This window comes from Cinclus cinclus, chromosome 5, assembly GCF_963662255.1.
Source record: "Cinclus cinclus chromosome 5, bCinCin1.1, whole genome shotgun sequence".
NCBI classification, from domain to species: Eukaryota; Metazoa; Chordata; class Aves; order Passeriformes; family Cinclidae; genus Cinclus; species Cinclus cinclus.
The window spans coordinates 57,495,376-57,517,886 of record NC_085050.1 but is presented as its reverse complement, the minus strand read 5'-3'; the positions used below and the strand labels follow the sequence as shown (position 1 = coordinate 57,517,886).

The following is a 22,511-nucleotide window of genomic DNA, read 5'->3' as shown; positions in this document are numbered from 1 at the left end:
GTTTGCTGGACTTCAGTATTCTGATGGCTGAAAAATTCAATGTATGAAGGAAAACCCACAGAGCCTGCCTGAGCTTTGGGTACATCCAGTTGGCCACCTCAGGATTGTGAGGGATGGGTCTGTTTGCACCTTTGGAGAGTCAATGTCAAAAAGCTCTGGGATAGCTCAGCCAGCCTTGCAAACAAGCAGTCGTAGCATGAAACAGCAATGTGACTGACGCCTGCCTATTTTTATCCATGTCTTAGGTGAGAAGCAATACAGTAATTACTGTCTCTCTCTGGATATGAGAAAACTGGGAGAGAAAAAAATCCTCATGAACTATGTGGTACTTTGTTACTCTTCAGGTTTTCAAGCTGGGGAAAGGGAGGTGGTGGTATAATGTGTGTGATTTCTGTTTTTCTCAGACGAAAAGTGGAAATTATCTGTTAAAGAAAGGACTGTTCAATGTTTTGGTGAGGCTCAAGAGCAGCAGAAACAAAGGACTGGTACAAGGCAGTGCTTTGTTAAAGGAAGAAGCTCAGATGGAGTTGTGTATATCAATTCCAGTTAGCACATAGTAGTTTTTCCTCCTTCAGGGAAATAACTGGGCTAGGGGGAAAGCCACCAGATTTCATAGAGAATAGAAACTGCTCCAGAAGTGTGTTGTGTGTTAGGTCAAGTGCTGTTCTTCTGCTGTAATGTTCTGACTCTTATCTTACAAGCTAGACAGCAAATTTAATAGTTTATCCCAATAGCAATCCTGCTATAGAAACCAGAGTATGTATACCTCTTGTCTTTTGGCTATATATATATATATATGCATACACTTTATGTCCATCTACCCCCAAAGTACTGCTCATCATCCCCACCACCCTCGTCCATGGAGGTCTCCTGGAGGGGCTTCTTGGTGGTCTGCATTGCTGCTCTACTTGTCTAAAAGAAAAGGAACAGCAGGTAAGAGCAGAGCTGTTTCATGAGGGAGAACACCTGGGAGCTGAGGGGAAGTCAAGCAGCATCCAAACGCTCAATGATGGTTCATTGTGCCACAGGGGATTAAGCCAGGAGGCAGAGCCCTGGACAAGGTGAGGGAATGAGTCTGGTCCAGGGTCCAGCCTAGACCACCAGGAGATACTGGCAGAGACAGGGCTGGAAACTGAGCTAGAGTCCAGGTCCAGAATCCAGGCAGGAGACAGACACAAGGCAAGGACTGGGTGGCCAGAGCCAAGCAGGGCTGTGGCTTCCTGACGGGTCTTTTTTGAGATCACTGAGGTTTGCGGGGGTCACAAGGACCTCAAAAGCTGTTGCACATTGGAGCCTGGGACCCCTGGCAGCTCTCACTGAAGGATGGTAAGTCTTAAATACAAATTCATCAATGTGGCCCTAAGGGTCCATTCAGGAGGAAGCAGGCCCTTGCCAGCAAAGCCCATCAGAGTCATCTCAGCCCTCAGATCCCCAGTATTGGCACAACAGATAGTATCCCTGACTAGGAAAGTTGTGTTCGTTCCCTGCTTGCTCCCATACAAATGGGAAATGAAAATGAGGGTACTGTTTGTCCCTCCCCCTTGCTTTTTCTTCCCAAATGTGTAAGTGCCATTGCACGTTTCCTCTTCTGGGTAGCATTCCAGAATAAATACTTGGTTTTCGTTCTCCCTTTGCTTTATTATTTCTCCTCTGTGTTTTTATATCAACCACAAAGACTTAATCTGAAACACACACAGGAAAAAGGGAAATTATTGCTACTGTTTTCAGAGGTAATCAGTTTAATGTCAAATTCATGTGGATTTCTTCATAATGAACAGAACAAATTGAGCTCAAATTCAAACAGTGGGAATCTGAGTCAGAGAGGAAAATTAAAATGAAGAACATTAATATCCTGATTTCTAACCCAACCGAGACCTGATTGTTTCCTAAATGAAATCTCCCATCAAATTCCTTCCACCCACCCAAAAATATAATTAAGCTGTGATTTCCAGGCTGAAATCGTATCTGCACTGTGAATTCAGCAGGGACAACTCTGTGTGTTGCAGAATTATTTTCAGGTGGATATATATTCTGACATTTTTTGGAAGCAGTTATTTAGAAAACACCAGTAGAAGGTTAAATTCTTCCTTTGGTAGGAGACTGTCACTTTGGAAGACAGGAGGTATAGGTTAGCACTAAGAGAGTGCAATGAGTCAGGTTCTGGTCACCAAATCTGCCCTTTATGCTGAGAGATGAGGGCTGCTGGATGTGTCTCAGTGCTGCAAGATCAAGAAGTTTCAGTTTAGCTGTCTGCAGGGGTGGTGGGTGCCATGGTGTGGACATAACTGGCCGATACAGCAGTGAAAGCAGGGTGGAATTTGGTGTGGTAAAAAGCACAGGCAAGCAGGGGAAGAGGGAAAAGAGAAAAAAAAAAATAAAGGAGCAGATTTGGATTCTCCGGGGATCTCAAACCCCATCCCTGGTACACTTCAAAGTGCAGTTGCTGCTCATTATAACCCATTTGCCAATGCTGACCCTTCACTGCTTAGATAAAGCAGAGAGAAGGTGGAAATTTGGACAGTGGAAATGCTACTGTTGTCATTCATCAGCCTTTCTCAAGATGCTTGTTTGCTCCTTGATGGACTAATGTGACCTGCCTGACAGAGAGATTTTTGCTAAATTTATGATGCATATAAAACAAATAGCAAGCAGCCAAGTTCTAGGAGAGGTGGAAGTGCCTGTGCTTATCTTGATAGGATACTCAGAGGACACCACTAAATGATTCATCACAGTCTGTCTACACACTTCTTACCTACTCTGAGTAATACCTATGGCTTTTCTTGTGGCTTGAAGATTTTAGAAAACAAATACTTCCTCTGTTTTCTTTCCACTTGTTGTATTTTTATAGTTGGCAGCAAACAGTGCCCCAGTTTATCCTGTTAAGTCAGTCAGCTTTCATGTCATGTCATTCAGAGAGATCATTTTAGAGTGTGGGGACTTATTTCAAATTAGTGAATTGTGGCTATATGAACATGCATGTTGGCAACATTATTAATGGTCACCTTTTTTTCCCATTATTTCTTGTTCCTGTTGTGGTTCTGGGGTAAGTAGGTTCAGTGCAGAGGACTCACAGGATGTCCAAGGTGCCTGCAGTTTCTCTCCTTGTTCATGAATGCATCTATAGATGTCACCAAAATAGTCACGAATATAAAATACACATTATTCTTGGTTTCTGAACACTTAACAGCTCAAAGACAATTGGACTAACGAAAAGTGTCAGTCTTCTGCAGACACTTCGGTCTTGTGAGTGCCATCACTGCACAGCTGGGTATATGGTGTGAAGCAAGAGCCATGTCTGTTTAAAACTGAGCACCCCCTGGAGATGCTTTAAAAGCTTTGAGCTCTGTTCTCACTCATGCTCAGGGTTTGATGGATGTAAATGCAGAGGAATTTTCAAAGCTGAACCTGGGATGGACCTTAGCAGGGACAGCAGCCTCGGTGACCATTCAGAAACCATCACCTGTCAACGTGCAAATCTCACTTGTTCATTGTCATTGCTTCAAATCTAAAACACTGCCCTCTCCCCTGAAAGCTGTCCCTTTATGCAGAGTGCTGAGGGGTGGCAGTGCCTACGTTGTCTGTGCTGGCATTGCTGAGTTGGCAGGGGCAAGGTGCTGCATGAACCTGAGGGATGCAGCAGTCCTAGCCCTTGAGCATCATCCTTTACATTGCAAAGCCCTTAGTCCTGGGAAATGTATTCTGTGTTCCAAGAGGTCCATCAGTCCTGGAGCCTGGAGGCTCTGGTTTAGCCACTAACAGTGGCAGCAGTGCCTGTCTCTTCCCCCACTGGAATATGATTAGATGTTCAGTTTCTATTATTTTTTAGTCAAGGCTGCTACTTGAGAAGGGAGGTTTTGGGAGGTGCTTAAGTGTCCCCTGGTTGTTTGGTGGACATCAAGGGGTAAGAAGCAGGGCAGAATGCCTGACAGCACTTCACTGCTAATCCAGAGGCAGCCTGTGGTGTTTTCTAGTATCTCATCCAGCCACAGGTGCACAAATGATGCAGCTCCTGCTCTTCTCTGGGCAGATTGGTGTTCAAGGGTGCTCACTGTCCCAGCACTCTGGGTGCTTGTATTAGTGCTCACAACTCCAGGGACAGCCTGCAAAAGAAATAGCATAGTCAATTTATATCAAGACTTCAAAACTTCAGTTTTACCCACTGCAGGAGGCTGTTCTTTACCTCCCCATCTCACCACCACTGGCATTTTCCTAATGAAGCTCTTTGGTTTCATCCCCCCTGCTCTTCTTCTTCTTCTGTTCCCTCTTGCAACTCTTACAGACACATTTACCTTCCCCTAACCCTATGGATACCCCTTCCTGGGGCCCGTTGCCCAGATGAAGGGTGTATTTGGAGGGAGTAATCCACATTGCACCAGTTCTGTCACAAGAGATTGTTGTTTGTAAGCCAAAAAATCCCTGCAACCCTGTTAAGCAGCTGTTGGTCTGGCTAAATGTCAGCAACTGGCCTCAAAATGACCCATCCTGATAATCACATATGAAGAAAAGAGAAGTTCCAGGTAGGTGACAGCAGAGGAATATTTTCTCTTTGTAAGGGAAAGTCATCAGCCTTTTGGACTAGCAAATTGCTTCTGGTGTTTTTTATCTTTTTTTTTTTCTCTCCTCTTTTTCAATCAGCTGAAGATTTTATGCTAGAAAAATTATGATTTTCTGCATCACGGATCAAAACTTAGGGAGTTTAACTCGTATTTCTGCCTATGTAAAATTAATCCCATTGTTGATATTCTCCTGGTTTATTTTACCTCTCTGCTGCCTGGGACTGAGTTAGCTGAAATTTGTTGCAGTGATTTCAGTGAGTGACATGACATTCTTCCTTTGGGAGATATTATAAACTGGCTTTGATTTTAGGATTGACAGCCATATAATTGGAAGTTCAGTCATTAGGTGGATCAGCTTTAAAGAGGAAAAGTAAGGGCAAGGCAATTTCTGAAATCAGAGCAGGCTTTGGGGGGTATTAGATCTGGCAGAGTATTGCTGCAGAGCAGTCTTAATATGATGACTGTGAAGGAGGAAGGAAGGAAGGAAGCTTAGCTGCTTTTATAGATTCCTAGAGGCATGGTCCAATTTTCACCACAGGCGGGGCTCTCTGCCCATCTTGGGTAAGGCCTCAGATTTAGTCATAAAGAGGAACAATTAGGGATAATGTATGTTTGTATAGTTGAGATACAATGTGGTATAAACCCTTGTAAGGGGTAGTGGTGGTATAAAGAAATGTCCCATCCTGGGACAGTGTTTCTGCTCCAGGTTGTGAAAAAGTAATTAGCGAGATGAGCAAATACTTATAGATCAATGTGGACTAGCTGTGAGTTTTGAACATGGCCTGCAGATTATAATCCAGCAGAGGTTTGTCATCTGAAATCATTGCTGAAGAAAGGAAGGAGGGAAAAATGGGGCAAAGAAATACTTTCACTCCCCTGTCTCTGCATAAAAGCACAGGATGTTTCATGTGGCAGAAGATGGCCCAGAGCTTAACAACCTCATTTGCTGAAACTCCATTTCACTGCAGTCAGTATTAATAGCTTCACGATGAATAGATTAGATGCTGCAAGTGACAACAAACCTATTTGAGAGAAATTTAATAGGGAAGTTTATTGAAGTTTATTAACTGAATCCTGTTGGCTATTACAAGAACAGAGCTCGATAAATCTAAGTGTCAGAGCATTCATTGAAAGGAACTTGGAAAAACGTTGAAAATACCTGTTGTCCTCCAGCAAATACGTGTGATTTTGCTTGTCATAATTGCATTTATTGTTAGAACAAATTGTGAACACATGGAAGACTAGGATTCATTAAATACTTGAAAGCTTTAACCTGTATAAAAGGACACTGCAGAATGCTGGTAAGGAAAGTCTCAAAGAAAACTAGAGCTTTGACTTGACTCCTACAAACCTACTTTTGTTTCCCTGGGAGAAAAATGGAATAAGTTAATACTGAGCCAAGTATAAAACCAGCCAGAATTTACAAACTGAAATCAGTGCAGAGAGGCTATTCCAGTGACATTCCAGTCTGAGCTATGTACTACACTTAGGGTAAGGCAGCGTGTGTTATGGGGTTGTTTTAATGGACACTTAGAGGAAGACTCAGCTCTTACCACATCATTTGTGTCCAAGCTAAACCATGTCCCCTGATAGCTCAGGAACTGTTCTACCTTCAGGGAATGGTCCATGTTCTTCCTGGCTGCCACTTGTCTCTGCAGGGTACTCTGAAGTCAAGGACATGACGTGCAAGAAGCTGAGGGATCTGGCTCATGGTGGATGTGAGCCACAAGATAGGTTGGGTGCTTCAGGAGTCAGGGCAGGCAGGAGTACAACACTCTGCCCTTACCTTGTCGAGAGGGAGCTGCATTGCTGGCAAAATAGGGGAGGAAACGGGATTGAGACTGATTGAAAACACAGCAGTACATATATTTTCTTCTGCAACAAACAAAAAAAAAAAAAAAAAGCCCAAGAAAATCTACATTTTGGAATTGCTGGGTCAGGGCCAATGAAACATTTTGTTAAAGATGTGCTTTTTTAAAACTACTTCTGCTTCTACTCTAACAAAAAGTTGAAGTAATATGAAAAAGTCAAAGTCAGCTTTCATACCAGCCATTCTTCTGGAACGAAAAGCAAAAACACTTAGTTTGGAAAATACTGATTTTGTACGGACATTTTTTAAGCACTGAATAGTTCATCCAATTAAATTTGTAAGCTGGTCCATTATCCTTTCTCAGCAAAACTGTTCTTCTGTCACATCTGCTGGGCAGTGGGGGTACCTCTCCAATCCCCTGCTAAAGTACACATACTAAAAATATTTTGGTGTGCAATTGAAAAGACCAGAAGTCAAAGAAGATACGTGGTGGTGGTGTTGCCTGTGCAGACACATGATCCCAGTTAAAGCAGTGCTGCTCAGACCCTTTCAGCCAGGCAGAGCCGTGGTTATAGGGACAGTATTATTCAGAAAATCTAGGGGAGCAGTTGAATCCATTTCCCTTCCAGCTGGGCAAACCATGCAGGTGATTCAAAGTAACCTGTGTGGCTTTGTCAGCCAGCTGCCCACAAGAAATTCTTTTGAATTTTATTCCTGAGTGTTGCAGTCTAGAGTCTGGCAACATGTGCTTGTCATCATAATTTTCATCCTTTGCTTTCAGTGAGTGAATAAACCATACTTGTGTTTAACAAGGTGCAGTTTTCCCATGCAGTCATTACACAAATCTCTTCCAAAAAATGATCACTGTATTCAGTGTTGTCCTGCATCAAGAACATCAATATCTACCTTGGAAAGGAAAGAAAAAGGTTCCATTTGGTTGCATAGTGTCATTAAAATAATGCCTGCTTTCATAGCCACAGAAAGCAGCTAACTGTAGCTATCTGAATCCTCTGTGTCTAGTTACAGTGATGTTAAAAATTGTGGGATTTTTGTCTTCTTTGACCTAGTTGGTTTTCCTAACAATTTTTCTCAGTTTGCAAGTCAAAAGTGCGACCCTCCAGCTCTCCCCCTGCACCCTGAGCACAGGCCATGACTTCTCCTGGCCTTTTAAATCCAGTGTGGCTGGATCTGTGGTGCTTGTATCATGAGGATCACCGATGCTGTGAGAGGGGCAGGAGCATGTTACCCAGCGAATACTTGCCTCCTGAAAGACCATAATTTCTTTCTCCTTGTGATCACAGCCTGCAAATCCTTCACTTGAGGAAATCTAGCATCAGGAAGCCTTGAACTGAGCACTGGCTTTTCTAGAAACCCGAATTTGAATGTATTTTTGGATATATAGAGCTGACCTGCAAGCTGTGTTTTGCTCTAAACCTTGGTTGAATACCAGTGGAAACAATGAGACTTGGGACAGTAGTTGTACCAGTGAGGCTGCAGGGGACATTTTTGTAGTGGTGTGAGTTCTGCTGTTAAATGTGTATGGTTGTGGTGATATCATCGTGGTGTATAAGGTGAACCTGTGGCTTTGAACCCATCTTTTTTCCAAGCCCAAGTTCATGCTCCCATACGTACACAGCATGATAGGGGTTTGGAAACAGAATGCATTTGCTTTCAGTAGGGTGCCTTTGACTAGCAGAACTGAAGGTGATTCAGCACAGCTGGATAGAAGGCAGTTTCCCCTAAATAAATAAAGAATGATGGCTGTGTGATGGGCTTAGGTGGTTCAGCAGATGGCAGAGGAGGGATTTGTATAGGGGCTGCTATTGCTGGAATGTAGGAAGGCAAGAATGACACAGAGCTGGGGGGTTTGCTGGGTGAGATCTGTGTTGTACCACAGATGCCGAGAGCTGAGGATTCAGCAGTAAGTGAATAAATAAAAGTAAGTGGTGATAACTGCTGCCTGCTGAGGATATTAGGCACATAGCCAACATCAGGCCAGAGAGCTGCCAAGGGTCTCATCCCAAGAGTGCTCTGGCAGCGAAGAGATTCCAGGTGGTCAACAGGCACATGGAGCCCTGATCTTTCTGGGTTTTGGGCCCCTGGACATGCACTAACCTTTGTAATTGCAGCCCCAGTGATGCACACCCAAAGGACTGCACAATAACCCTCTTTGCCATCCCCCATGGTGTTTTGGGAGAGCATGCTGCTATGATCCCATGCTTACTTTATTGGGGTTTTCTTGGCTTTCTGTTGCCAAGGCCATTTTCATGAAAACAAGGTCATAGCTCCATAGTCTACCTGCTCCTTCTCCTCCTGCCTCATCTGCAGACCTAATCCACGCTTCCTAATAGTCCTGTTGGTTGCTATAGCAATGATAAAGTGGTACAAAAAAGCCAGGATGGTACTTAAATGTATGGCTGGTATTATATTTTTCTTTCTTTCTTTCTTTCTTTCTTTCTTTCTTTCTTTCTTTCTTTCTTCTGAGAAAGAGATACAAATAATGAGGGGTTTGGTGCTGGGGGTTTTTTGTTTGTTTGTGTGTTTTTGTTTTGGGGTTTTTTTTGGTGTAATAGTCTTATAAAAAAGATAAAACATGTAATCCTCTCTCAGAACCCTTTTAGGCTGGGAATTTTGCAACTTAAGAGCAGTTAGTAAGAAACAGGGTATGTTTCATTTTGTATTTAATATGCTAAAGTTACATTTATTGTGTTGTGCAGAGGGTATGAAGTTTGCCAGTTCACCATGATGGAAAACTGCTTCATAGGGCCCAGTTGGATCTCTGAAAGTATTGAAAGATATCTGAACATGTTAGCACAGAATTTGTTTTGGATTTGCACCAGGAGACTTAGTCAGCACTGCCATTGAAAGTGGCATTTTGAGCAGTACATTAATAAATCCTAATGAGATCAAGGGAGAGGAAAGCAGAACATGGAATATTTTTACTCAGTTGCTTCATACAGGAATGGGTGGTTGTAGAACCAAGCCCTGTCTTTTACATGCCTGGGAGCAAAAATTACTTACTCTCTATTTTCAACTTTTTTTGCCGAATTTGTCATCAGAATTGCGGATCTGTGTTAAAAGTTGGCTGGAAGAGCCATATTTGTGTGAATTCAGCTCATTCCAGAGCCTACCACACTGGCAAAGGTAGGCAAGCAAAACCTACATTTAAGTGTTTGCACAGGTTGATCCCTTCTTTCTTGTCACAGTCTGAGAGCATCCCTCATGCAAAACAGGTTCTCCTGCCCAGCCATGGTGGGATCAGCTTGTTCCTACCTGCTGGGGCTCACTAGACAAGATAAGGCTGTGGATATATTATTGAGTGAGATGCTCTTTCTGGCAGCTAGCATTTAAAGATGCCTCAAGCTAAAGTTCTCAAAAGCCCACCATGGGTGTATTTTTCATACCATTTCTCATAGGGACTGAGTTGGAGATTGGGTTAAATCTCAAATGGGAGAATTATATCACTTCTGAGTTTGTGGCTGGCATTAACTCTGGACATTCTCATTACTTGTATAAAAGTGAGCCTCTTTTTGAATCTTTTATGGCCTGGCTTGATTAAAAGTGGGATGAAAGCAGAAACAGTTTTAATGGCCTTAGTGCTCACTGGTATAAAAGTAGCGCAAAAAGAGAAATGGTTCTTACAGTCCCTCATCCCAGATGTGTGTGAGATTGAGAGAAAACACATTACCGGAAAGAAAGAATTTACTCGTTTACCTATTAGTTACATTCAAGGTTACTTAGTTAAGCGTTCATATAATGTTTTCTTACAGGAGACAGCTTTGTTTCCTTATTTTCAAACACAGCAGCTCATCTTGCTTTCCATCAGCATAGACAAAAATATCAGGTGAGAGAAAACAAGTCTTTTTTTTCCCAGCTGCATGTGTTGAGGAGCCTCCCTGGCATGCAGCCCCCATACAACGCTGCCTTCTACTTTGTCCTGTGCTCAAAAGACAATTAAGTGATCCGCTAATGCCATACGCCTGGGGCTGGGAAGTGCTGGGGGCTGATGGGGGAGAGGCAAGAAACAGCCTGCTCTCTCCTCTACCTGCAGAGACATGGGGAAATGCCATGCACACAAGCATGGCAGGAGGCAGCCTCCTCCTAGCCTGAGGTTTGGCCAGCTTTTGCCTTTCTGTAAATAATTAGTAGGTGTTTGCTTTCAGAGAACTGCCTGCTAAGGGGATTTGTATTATCCAGAGGCCCTCAGGCTTATATATCCTCAGCAGCTGCATCCATTGAGATGATAGCAGTGCCCTACATACCTTACAAAGACAGCCTTCACCTCGGCAGGGGGCCACCTTCACACCTAAAAGAGGCAAATGAGGTCTCCATGCCTCAGACACTGGTAAAAGCATTCCTGAAAGGGTCACTGGTTTGGAGGGTTGGCTTTTCACTTGCTTCTTTGGGTTGAGGCTATCAGATGTTGGTGACAGCAGGCCACCTGAGCCCTCTGACAGCCCTGTCCTTACTAGCTCTAGTTGCTTCGCCAATGACTTACCTTCTGGTGGAAAGGTTTTGTCTTTACAGTTCAGTCCTAGAGGTCAAAAACCATGGTCATCCTTCCTTTTCTAGAACTCAGTAGGAATGGCCCTGAAGGGCAAATTTTTTTATCTGGTCACATCTCTGGAGATCAGAAGAGGTTCAGAGCAAGGGCTTAAGGGGTTTTCATCCTGTAGGTCAGCTAAAAGGTAGGGGGAGACTTTGCTTCCTGGGTTGATGCCTGCAATAAGAATTCAGGTAGGTCTTGGCAGCCACCTGCCAAGCCATGATGATCCCGAAAAGCACAGGTCCAGAGGCTGCTGAATCTCCAAGGGATAAAACAAAGATCAAAGGACAACTGCTGGCTGAGTGCTTGGAAACAGCAGCAGAGAGGTGCCGGAGTGGGGAAACAAGGTGTTTGTGGGGCACACAGAGAGCCTTGATACAGACACCTTGTGGCCACTCTCATTCCTGATAGAAATGCCTTACGAAGCTGTAGTGCTCTCACCTTCCAGGATGGATTCAGGTGGTTTGTGGATGTTGTTGACGGTGGTATCAAGAGAAGTAGCAGAAGTGAAACTTGCCCTCTTAGACCTGAGAAACAGCTGCTGTCTGAGAAATGCTGAGAGGATTTGGAGAGGCTGCATTCTCCAACCTTTCTCTTTAATTCTGCTTTTTTTATTTAGATGTGTTGTGAAGGACTGGTAAAAGAGATCCTAGCACATAGTGGGAGTTGAATGTGCTGTTGTCTGTTAGTCATTATATATATATATTTTTTTTTTAATTATTATTATTCATTTGGCACTTTCTGGAGAGTTTTCCCCCCCACATTGTGTAGGCTGCCATCTTTTCTTTCTTTCTTTGTAGCAAGCATGTGGGCGCAGCCTTGCTTACACTCTGAGCAACTGGGGAACCACCATAAATGTAGCTTATCTGCTTTCTGATCCTTTTTTTTTTGCGTTGGTTTGGATTTGTGCATCGTCAGTAACATCTGTTCTGCTTTAGTGGCATACAGTTTTCCGAGTCTAATTAGCTGGCTGCTTGTAATCAGGACTATTTCAACTGTTGTCATTCTAAATGTTCTTTTTCCCTTTTTTTTAATACCACATTTGCCTGATTGACCTTTTTTGTTGTTTTTTTTTTTCTCTGTCTTTCTATCGGGCTGCTCCAGGAGCCATGGCTAATCATCTTATAACCAATGCTCTGCTTCGTCCTCATGGCACTAACAACCCTTATAATACATTGCTCGGGGAATCGGCGGTCTATAACAACCCTTCTGTCAGCATGTACAACGCACAAGGTGTGCTGGAGTTTCTCTCTAATTTTTCTAGTGAGAATTCCATTTTCTGTGGCTTATTTTGGCCCATTTCTTTCTTTTTTTCTTCCTATTTCTTTTTCTCTCCCCGCATACACACACACTTTTTTTTTTTTAAACTGGGCACAAAAAGAAGATCCCCTCCCCTTCCTTTCATTTCAATGCATCTTTCCATCTTCCAGATGCTATTTTTCCATGAGTGATCCAATTCACTTTGAAAGACTCTTGTCAGTTTTACTCAAAGCATTCACAGAGTTTTGATTTTGATTTTTTTTTTATTTAGTGTCCTTGCTTTTGTGTTGTTTTGGATTTGTGTGTGTGTGTGTTTTGTCAGACACATGCATTCCTCTCTGTTGTCAGTGCATTTCCTTGTTAAACCATTCATTTCAAAAACAGGAACACCGCTGAAGGTAAGTGAAGCTAAACTGGCCTTGGCCACCAAAGCTGCTCTCATTTGAAATGGCCTGGAGAAATGTGGTCAGCAGTGCACTGGTTTGCACAGGGAGTAAAATGCAAAATAAAACAAAATTGCCCTTGATGTCTAAGGAAAAAGACAGTTGAAGCAAGAATTGTAGGCTGACTCCAAAGAGCAGAGCTGAGATAAGAAATGTTTTGCCATTTGCATTTACACATTTTATCTGTGCTACTACGGGAAAAAAATAATTGAAATAAAGGTGTAGTGAATCTAGATAATCTTTTATATCCTCCTTTTGGCAACAGGAAAGAGGCAGAGTCAATTGTACCTAATAGATGTTTCTGCTATGGAAATCTCTCTTATCACCTACATGTTTGTCTCTGCTCTGGCTTCTGTGGGAAGGGACAATGTTTGTAAGATGATGTCCTGGTGCTTCCATGAGGGAGAGGCAGATGTGTTTAAGTAGGGCCTAAGAAGGAGATGGGGAGTGTGGAGCTCTGACAGCTCCTGTCTCCTGGTGGCTCCATCCTCCTCTGCCCCTTCAATGGGTTTGTGGGTTTTTTGGTCTTACTTGTAAAGTGGCTGAATCACTGCAGAGTAGCACTGCATTCCAGTGCAAGTGTGCCAGCACTCTGTCAGCTCTCCGCTCTCGATGAAGGCATCACTTCCCAGTAAAGGATATCCAAGAGAGGGAAAATAGTGGTGGTTATAATGCAAACAGGATAGCCCCCTTTGTACTCTATGGCAGCATGTTCTTTAGACAGAAATAGATGTTGAACTGTATCAGTAGGGTATTTGCATTCAAAGCACAAGGAAAGCAAACCTGTTTGACCTTTTTGATGTTTATTAATTTCCTAATCTATGTTAACTTTGTGAGATAAATTTACTTCTAATAATGCTTTTTTTAAAAGGGGCTACTGTTCAACATGAAATGTTCTGAATTTTAAGAATTTCAGTGTACTGCAAATGTTGAAATGAGCTTTGATGTTCTGACTAGTTTCTTGCACGATAACCTTGAGGTGTGGAAGTCTTTTAAATCAAATGGCAACAGGTAATGCTGGGGCAGCATTTGCCTTTAGAGAAGTCCTGATGTTCAGGGCTGGGTGCTTCAACTGAATCCAGGCAATTTGGGCAGAAACGTGCATTACATGTATTTTAACGATTTTGTGTTCTTCAAATTTTTAGAATGCGATACAGTTACCTGAGCTAACAGAATATTATTCTACAAAAATAGCATATTTTTTTGCAAGTGCTATTCTGTTCAACACATATAAGTAACAGAGAAACCTATCCAGGCTTCATCCATGGGAGGTGAAGAAAGAGAACGGGATCAGCCTTGTCCCATTTAAGCTCCTGGAGCTTTGCCATTGACTTCAAAGGGAGCAGAACCCAACCCATTCTTTTCAAGAGTCTGCGAGTTAATTAATGACCACAGAAGTGGTATAGCTATTAGTTTTCGTACTGCTTAGGTCCCTGGGAAATTACAAACTGTGAATATTAGGAGATGGCAGAAATGAAGGGCAGCATAACCAACCAGGCCTAGTGGTCTGTGTAGCCCTTTGGGGTTTATGGATGCTGCACCAGCAGGAATGCTAAAGCCAGGAGAGTGCATTGTAAAAGTAGATGCTGTCATCATCTCTGGGTGTTCCTTGGCTGTGGTTGGCATGCAGTGAGGCACTGTTAACTAACACCATCCAACTAACTCATTCCACATCACTAAGGCTGTGATTTTTTTTGCTCCTTCACGTACCACTGCTGGTTCTGGCTGTGGATGGGGCAGGACACCTTAAGGAACAAGGGACTGATCTGGTTCACCTCTTTCTTTTCTCCTCCCCAGTTATGTCTTTTAAAATACCATCTCTGCTTAATCCAAAGCTGCCACAACTGTGGTTGACAGTCACCTGGGGCAGGAAGTCTTAAAAATTGCCCTTGGAAAGAGGTGGGGAATCTGACCCTAAAAGGCCACAATCCCATGTTCCAGTGGCATAAGTGATTCCTCAATAGGACACAGAGTGTAGAGGAAGGAGGAGGTGGTAGGTGAGGGGCCGAGTGCTCACTGTCATTGGAAGCTGAGGAACATACACAGGCTCAGTCTCTCTAAAGAAGAAAAACATCCCAGCACCTTTTGTCAGAACTAATTTTGACAAACAAACTAATTTTGACATTAACAAGCATAAATGACCATTAACAAGCTCTACTTAAAATCCAACATGCCACAGACCAATGAAGAACGGGAAGCTGAGCGTTAACACTGCCTCTTCATCTTATTCTCTCACTTTTCTTGTTTTAAGCCTTTCTTAATAGTTTCATTTAGCAATGCCATTATTCAAACTATAATTCCTCTTATTTTGTTGTTGTTCCTTTTTTTGCCAAGTCCATGTAGTTTGCCATATGTTTGGTTAAGTAAAAATCAGACTTACCAAAGTTTGTAAAATGCCAGCAGCCCCATGATGAGCAAAGTCATACTCTTACAAAGCATTGTTGCAAAAGATGGATGGCAAAACATTTTTAGCAAGGAAACAGATTTCCATTTCAACTGCCAGGGGTTATTATACCTAACAGTAAGTAAAGCTATTCATTTTAAGATTTTGGAAGTGACAATGACAGTGCCTGTCTTTTCAAGCATGACCGTTACCAGCTTTAGACTTTTCTTAAATTTCCTGGCATTATTTCTTCGTTTGTGTTGCACGCTGAAAATTTTATAATGGCATTGGAAAACAGTTTAATTGTGATAATTTTTTAAATAAAAATGTAGACTATTGAATATTGCGCGTAAAATATTTTTTTTTCTGTCTAAAATGTCAATATTTTTAACCTGAAATAAACCTTGTAACAAATTCATGTATTCTGGGCAGTGGAAATTATTTCCGTTAACTCTCTTTTCTGCATATCATCAATTTGCTTTTTACTCATGTTTCTCCTACTGTCGCTGTAAGCTTACTTGTTGTTTTTTCTTTCCTTTTCTTCATGCTGTCGTTTAGAGCCCTACAGAGAGACAAGTATGGGAGTAAAGCTAAACATTGCATATCAAATGTAATTTTTTTTAGTTCACTTTTATTGCATCACATATAGATGATGTAGTTAATAAAGGAAATTATTCTCACAGTTTTGAAATCGAAAGACTATGAATAGACATATGTGTATATATATGTGTATGCGTGTGTATGTATGTATATATATATGTATGTGTACATATATATAGATGAGATTAGATGATGCTTTATTTGTTTATTTCTCATTTTTGTGGTATCGTTTACTCAACATAGTTTCTCTTTTAGTTGTGTATGCTTCTTTTTTTTTTTTTTTTCGATTTCATGTTTTTATTTGCGAGGTCATGGCATTTTTATACAGCGCGTTTCATTGCAGTCCCCACTCTGTTCTCACCTGCAATGCCTCCCATTTTATTTCTGCACCAAACCCCAGATCTATGCATTGGCAGCCAGAGCACAGTGCTCGGTGCCTCAATGCATGCGTTACTCAACGTAACCATCAAACAGATGCTGTTGTACCTGTCACCCATTGCATACGGCCCTCCCCCAAAAACGCTCACTTTTCATTTCTCCCCAAGCATCATGACTCGGTTGGAGAACTTTCACCATGAAAATCAATGGCTTTGCTCTATGTCTGTGATGGCTAGTTGATTTTTTGGCATAGCTCCCTCATTTGCTGGGGAACCCAGGATACGGCAGCACCCCTCTAAGGTTCAGAAACCTAAAAGGTGACTGACACATTTGGGGCATTTCACTCAGAAGCAAGAAGAAGCCTTCAGTAGCACTTTCCAGCCCTTGACATACAGCAACTACTCCATCGCAGATATAGACTGAATCCTGTATTTTCAGAAGGTACACATGCCATGTACTAAGCATGGTGTGAACAACTGTTCATATGAAATTGTCAGTTTAACAACTTCTCTGATCCACTGTGCCTTGCTGGGAGTTGCTTGCCAGTTTTTGGCAATGCCAGAAGCCCTTAGCTGAGAGGTCAATAAGTTATTTCATGCATCCCCACGCCTGCTCTCCTTCCAAGGAGACCAGTGATCCCAAAATTAAAAGCATGGTGGCTTAACAGTGGCTGGGCCTGATTTTCTTCTCCCTTGACCACTCATACTGGCATTGCTCTCAAAGCACTTCCCTGCCATCTCCTGTAGTGCTTTGGGAAAGAGCTGAGCTCCAGCCTTATGTTGTCAGCATTGAGGCACCTATGGAGATGCAATAGGCAGTTAGAACAGGGACACCCCAAGACCCTGCTACTTCTCTCAGGTTCCCATGACCCCACCATACCATGGCAGTGATGGTACTTGCTGTAACCACTGCTGAACCCACTGCTTTAACTTTGCAGGTAGAATAGGAGCTTTTTTTAGAGGCTTCACAAGACCCCAGAACAGGTACCTCCAACATCAATTGCATTAGAAAATCCCCACCTGGCCAGTGTGAAGTAAATAATTTTCATTGTGCCCTTAAGCCAGAAGAGGTAGGGCATTTAGCCTTGTTCCAGAAAATTCTGGGCCAGGAAGCACTTTGTGCTCCTTTGTTACTCCCTGTATCCTGCCATTCAGTCCTTATGTCTTTATTTATCCTGACAGCCTGCCCAGCCAAAGGGGAGAGCAGACTTCTTTCCTCCAGGAAGGATACACTCCCAAACTAAATTTTGGTAGCAATTATCCTGGGCTGCAAATACTTCTCCCTCAGCTGAAAGGAATTGCCCCCTTCCTCCAAAGCTCCTAGAGCAGGGGTAGTTGGGATCAGCCCAGTGATGAATTTTTCAGCTCCCCCAGGAATACATAGAGTGCAAGAGCTGTAGGAAAATGCTGGCCAGGAGAGGTTATCCTTCCTGGCTGGATGTTGTCACATCAAGTCACACACTTGACAGTGCTTTCCATTTTTTTTTTATTTTTTTTTTTGTGGGAAGCCCTTGACCACCAGCTGGTCAGATGGAGCTGCGCCCTCCCATTTTGGCCGCAACGCTCTCCTTGCTGCCCAGCCCCAGCAGCTGTGGCAGCCTAGGAAAGGGGTTTGAGTGTGCACATCCTGCATGAGTGTCCTGTTTGTACAAGTCACCCTCTCTTGTGTAATGTTTTTCAGAGGGGCTTCTGAACAATGCCAGGGATACAAGTGTCACGGATACTCTACCACTGAATGGTAATCACGGCAACAGCTACAGCATCGCCAGCGGCGAGTACCTCAGCAACTGCGTGCAAATCCTTGACCGCGGGTACAACCACACGGAGAACGCCCTTGAGAAAAAGATCCTGAAGGAACTCACCTCCAACTACATCCCTTCCTACCTGAACAACCACGAGCGTTCCAGCGAGCAGAGCCGCAACTTGATGAACAAACTCGTCAACAGCGTGGGCGGCGGGAGCGAGGACGATGCCATCGTGCTGGATGACGCCACCTCCTTCACCCATGAGGAGAGCCTGGGCCTGGAGCTCATCCACGAGGAGTCGGACGCCCCACTGCTGCCTCCCCGGGTGTACTCAGCAGACAACCACCAGCCCCACCTCTACAGTCGGCGTCGCATCCCGCAAGACAACAGCGAGAGCTTTTTCCCTTTGCTGACCAACGAGCACACGGACGACCTGCAGTCGCCCAACAGGGATTCTCTCTACACCAGTATGCCCGCACTGGCTGGCATGCCCATGACGGAAAGCGTCACCGCCAGCACCCAGACCGATCCTCCACCAGCGAAAAGCGGCGGTGGCGATGCCGACGATGTTTACTACAAAAGCATGCCCAATCTTGGCTCCAGGAACCACGTCCATCAGCTACACACTTACTACCAGCTAGGTCGAGGCAGCAGCGACGGTTTTATAGTCCCGCCAAACAAAGAGGGAACCTCCCCGGACGGCAATGCAAAAGGACCCGCTCACTTGGTCACTAGTCTATAGAGGATTCAGCAAAAATTAAGCAAAGAGACATCTAAAAGCCTCTCCGTAACGCTCGGTTTACTGTTCTGAGTTAATCCAAACAGTGGTAATATTGTGTGTACTCCTAAATCTTCATGCTGTTCAAAAGGAAATTCTCAGACTTTTTTTACTGGAATTTTTAGGCCGACCCGGAGAGGACAGTAACTGCTGTGCCCCCCTTATCTTCCCATCCTTCTTCCCTCCAGACAGACTTCATTATGTTAATGAAAGAGATAGATAACGGCACACTTCGTGGCCTTCTCAAGTTATGCCGTGTTTGTTTAAACAATCCTTGATGCTGTGTTGCTCTTAATACTGAGGACCTGATTTAAGAGGGAAAAAAAATAACAAAAGGCCAAAAATGTGCATTTGAAACTAGTAGCAATGACGCATCTAGGTGGGAGTGCTGCGTAAAACAAGCTAGCAAAACTCTTTCTTACCAATCCAGATCACATCATGGGTTATGGTCACTCACAACTTGGTTTCACTGCAGCATCCTTTGCTGCAGGAGCAAACAAAATGTAAACAAATTTAATGAGACGGAAGGGAATCCTAGAATCCTGTGCTAAAGGCATATTTTACATTTTGCTGTATTAACGGATGATAAAAACTAATGGCAGAAAAAGAGAAGCGAACAATTTCTATGTAATGTACAGATACTAGCATTGCACATATAGTCTGCTTTCTGTTCCTCCAGAACATGCGTCCCTGTTAATGTAGTGGAAAAAAAAATAAGAACTTTTTTCTGTTGTGCTGGTCTTGTAAGTTTGTCTACCAGTAGGAGCAGGGTTTTTCATAACTTTTTTTTTTTAATATAATTTCGTTTTCCTTCTTCCACTGCTCCACCCCTCTGTGCCCTTCCCATCCCAGTAAAAGAAAAAATCTCACTGGGCAAAAAGAAAACCCCAAACATCACTTCCTAAGGACCATTTTTAGTAACACCATCACCATTTCTTTTCAGCCAAGGCAGTCTTTTCATTTCCTCGCTGTATAACCTTTTTCAGCCGGCATGTTGCCAGCAGACCTTTTGGCAGACTAGAGCAGGGCAAACTTCCTCATTGTCAGTGCACAGCCAGTCGTGACGATAATCCTGTGAAGCATCTCTGGTGAACAGCCCCTCAGCCAGGCCCTCAGGACACATCCAGGGACCGGGAGGGGGTTTTGTAGTTGTAGTGGGGATTCTACAGGAGATGGCCATTTCCCTGGAGGAGCAAAGAGCCTTCTCGGCTCAGTCTGGTCCCCGGTTTAGGCACTTGTACTGCAGTGGTTAAGAAGAACATAGATTGACGCGTAGTGAGCTAAAAAGTACTTTGCGGTGATTTTTAATTAAAAAAAAAAAAAAGTCCTCTGTTCATTATTTTTCCTAACAGGAAATTTATTTATTTCACCAGGTTTTTAAGTAACATAGGCTTTCTGGAGGTAAATTAGCAGCACGGAGTATGAATTCTTCTTTTTCTCTTTTTTTTTTCATTTTTTTTTTTATTTATGATCCATTTTGTACGGTCTCAACAGTTGAATGACCTCATTACTAATATTTGTTGTAAAAGTGAAGCTTGTTTGCCAACCAATAAACAACTGATCACGATTTAGAAGATACTGTATGTATGTACTGTACAATTAATCTCTCTTTTTTTGTCGTTGTTGTTCCTCTCTCCATTAATGTCTTCAGTATGAGTCTCCACTCCTTTAAAGCATGGGCAAGCAATGCTGAAGAAAGGAGGACTAAAATGAGAAATTTAAGCACAAAGGTTATGCAGCTGTGGCTGACTAGAAATATCAGGCTGGTGGTACTTGTTTAGGGGCAAGAACAACACTGGTTGACATTTGTTGCAGGTGGTTCTAGGTCTGTTTTGTGCCTACTGTATAAAGTAGCCAATGACGCGTGGATTATTTGAGTATAGTGTTTCACGTGTCATATCTTTTAATCATTGTAATTTTTTTCTTTTCTTTATTCTTTTTTTTTTTTTAATTTGGGTTTTCTGAGATTAAAAACTGCTGGTAGCATGTCAAAGAGTAAAACAAGTCCCAGTTAGGCCTTCTTGGTCGTTGTTTGCTGTCTCTTTATTTTCATGCTCCGGGCATATGCCAAGCGCCCTCACCATCCTTGGCCACATCGTCCTTCCCACCTCTGCCAATGGCCCACTGGCACTTTGCTGCTCTCCTCCAGGCTACCCCTTCAAATCCCTTGAGTGCAGTCAGGAATGCAGAAAGCCACAGAATAGACTGGAAAGGTTGACAGGGAAAATAACCACCTCTGGATATGACTGGTAATGAATTTTCAGCAAAAGCTGATTTTTCGCAAAGCCCTCCCATTGCCTGGGCTTAGGGACTTGGTGCTGCCTCCATCTAAACCATGCCTATCCAAGTCCTGTCATGCTGGGTAAAAGCCAAAAGACTTGGAGCAGGTGGGTAAGGCACATGTTAAACAAGATAGTCCCAGTGCTGGAGGATAAATGCAGCAGCAGCAGATCAGTGGAGCAGTTCCACTCCATCCCGGGGTTGTCCTCAAGTTGGGGCAGTGCTGCTCAGTGCTTCTCAGCAGAGTCTTCTTGGGCAAGAGAACCAGGGGTGGTCATATTTGGTGGTATTCATGGCCTACAAAACAGTTGGGTTCAAGTCATTTGAGTCCTTCCTGCAGCCACTCTGGAAAAAACACCTTGAGGAAGAAACTCCAAGTGAGACCAAGCTCTGATCACAGCAGTGCCTCTTGCTGGGTCTAGGTTTCAGCAAGGGAGCATTTCCTATTGGAATATTGGGGAATCACCTGACTTCATAGCAGAGCAGCCCCTGACCAGCCAGGTTGTGCTCTTGCTCTTGATGCTGCCTCCGTTTCATTTTATTTTCCATAGTAGCAGCTTTGGAAGTGGGTATTGCATGGTGGATCCAGTCTTGCAGGTACACCAGGTGGCCCGTGTGGTCACAGCAATCCATGTAGCAGCCCAAGAGAGGCTGCTGAGGCTTTAAATAGCTCAGGTACCTCTTATTTTGGGGAATGTAAAAGCTCTTTTATTGTATTAGACTAACAAATAATTTTTTAGGGGTATGGTGGAATTGAGTTCATGCAGAGGGTGACGTACACCCTAGCAAATACCATTATGGTAAAGTGGGAGGCAGGTGATCAACGTGGCATTTACCAATGTTTCTGAAAATCTGCAAGAACAAACCAGTGGTGGATTTTGCTATGGGATGGTTTCGTCCTACTGAAAAATCTTTAGCTTCTTTTACTACAAATGGTCATTCTTCCCCAGCCCTTTTATGTATTTCAGGTTTATCAGTGTGCTAGCTGTTTTCCCCCTCCATTCCTTCTCTTTGACAGCCTACCCATGCCTATTAGCAATTTGATTGCAAAAATTTGCTGTTTATTTTCAAGCTAATTATTTCTGTCCCCAGGCTGTTCTGACATCACAGGATTCACTGTTGGTGCTTCTTATGGCTTAGGAAACAGCTGAATCACAAAATAGAGGGAAAATATAAATTCATAATTTTATTAAGCCAAAAATTATTTAAGACTGTAATATAGTGGGGGTGTTTTATGAAGGGGAGCAGGATGCAGATTATTTTTGGCATTTCCTTCCCCCTGAGAACAGATTTTGTTGTGTCAGTTGATTATGGGCATGATGAAGGTCGGTGCTTGTTGATAAGTATACAACAATTGTATATATACAATTCTTATGTGACTGGAAACAGTGTCTTCTGTGCAGACTACAGCATGTGAAAATCAACTCACTGTTAAGTCCCCGGTGCCTACAATGCTCCTGGGGTATGAGGGGGAGCTTCAAAACTTCTAAGGCATTTCTCAATGCTGAGCCAAGGCAGGAATGTGAGAACGAAACTTGATGAAAATGCAGTAGTGATTATGGTGTTAAATCCATACTCATGCTTGGGGCACATAACTGTGTAGGCTGTTTTGAAGGGGATAATCAGCACTGTACTCAAGGGATCTTTTCTAGAGCTCCATTTAACAAAACAAAACAAAGAAAACCAAACATAGGGAGATGATCAAAGCTTCATCATTCAACTGCAACAAGCAT

The 22,511-nt window shown here is 43.1% G+C and overlaps 1 protein-coding gene across 17 annotated transcripts in view; it reads left to right on the top strand.

Annotated features, from left to right (window-relative positions):
• The window catches only part of ADGRL3 (adhesion G protein-coupled receptor L3), a 250,473-nt gene extending 232,011 nt beyond the window's left edge, over positions 1 to 18,462 (top strand). For 10 of the 17 annotated variants that reach the window (XM_062493019.1, XM_062493032.1, XM_062493033.1 and 7 more), the window contains one exon: positions 17,657 to 18,462. In XM_062493019.1, coding sequence (XP_062349003.1) covers positions 17,657 to 18,462 — 806 coding nt within the window. Of the gene's footprint in view, positions 1 to 12,016; positions 12,146 to 15,556; positions 15,609 to 17,656 lie in introns of all 17 variants that reach the window. The other 7 variants (XM_062493037.1, XM_062493036.1, XM_062493035.1 and 4 more) reach the window with 5 other exon arrangements.
• Positions 18,463 to 22,511: the final 4,049 nt, after the last annotated feature.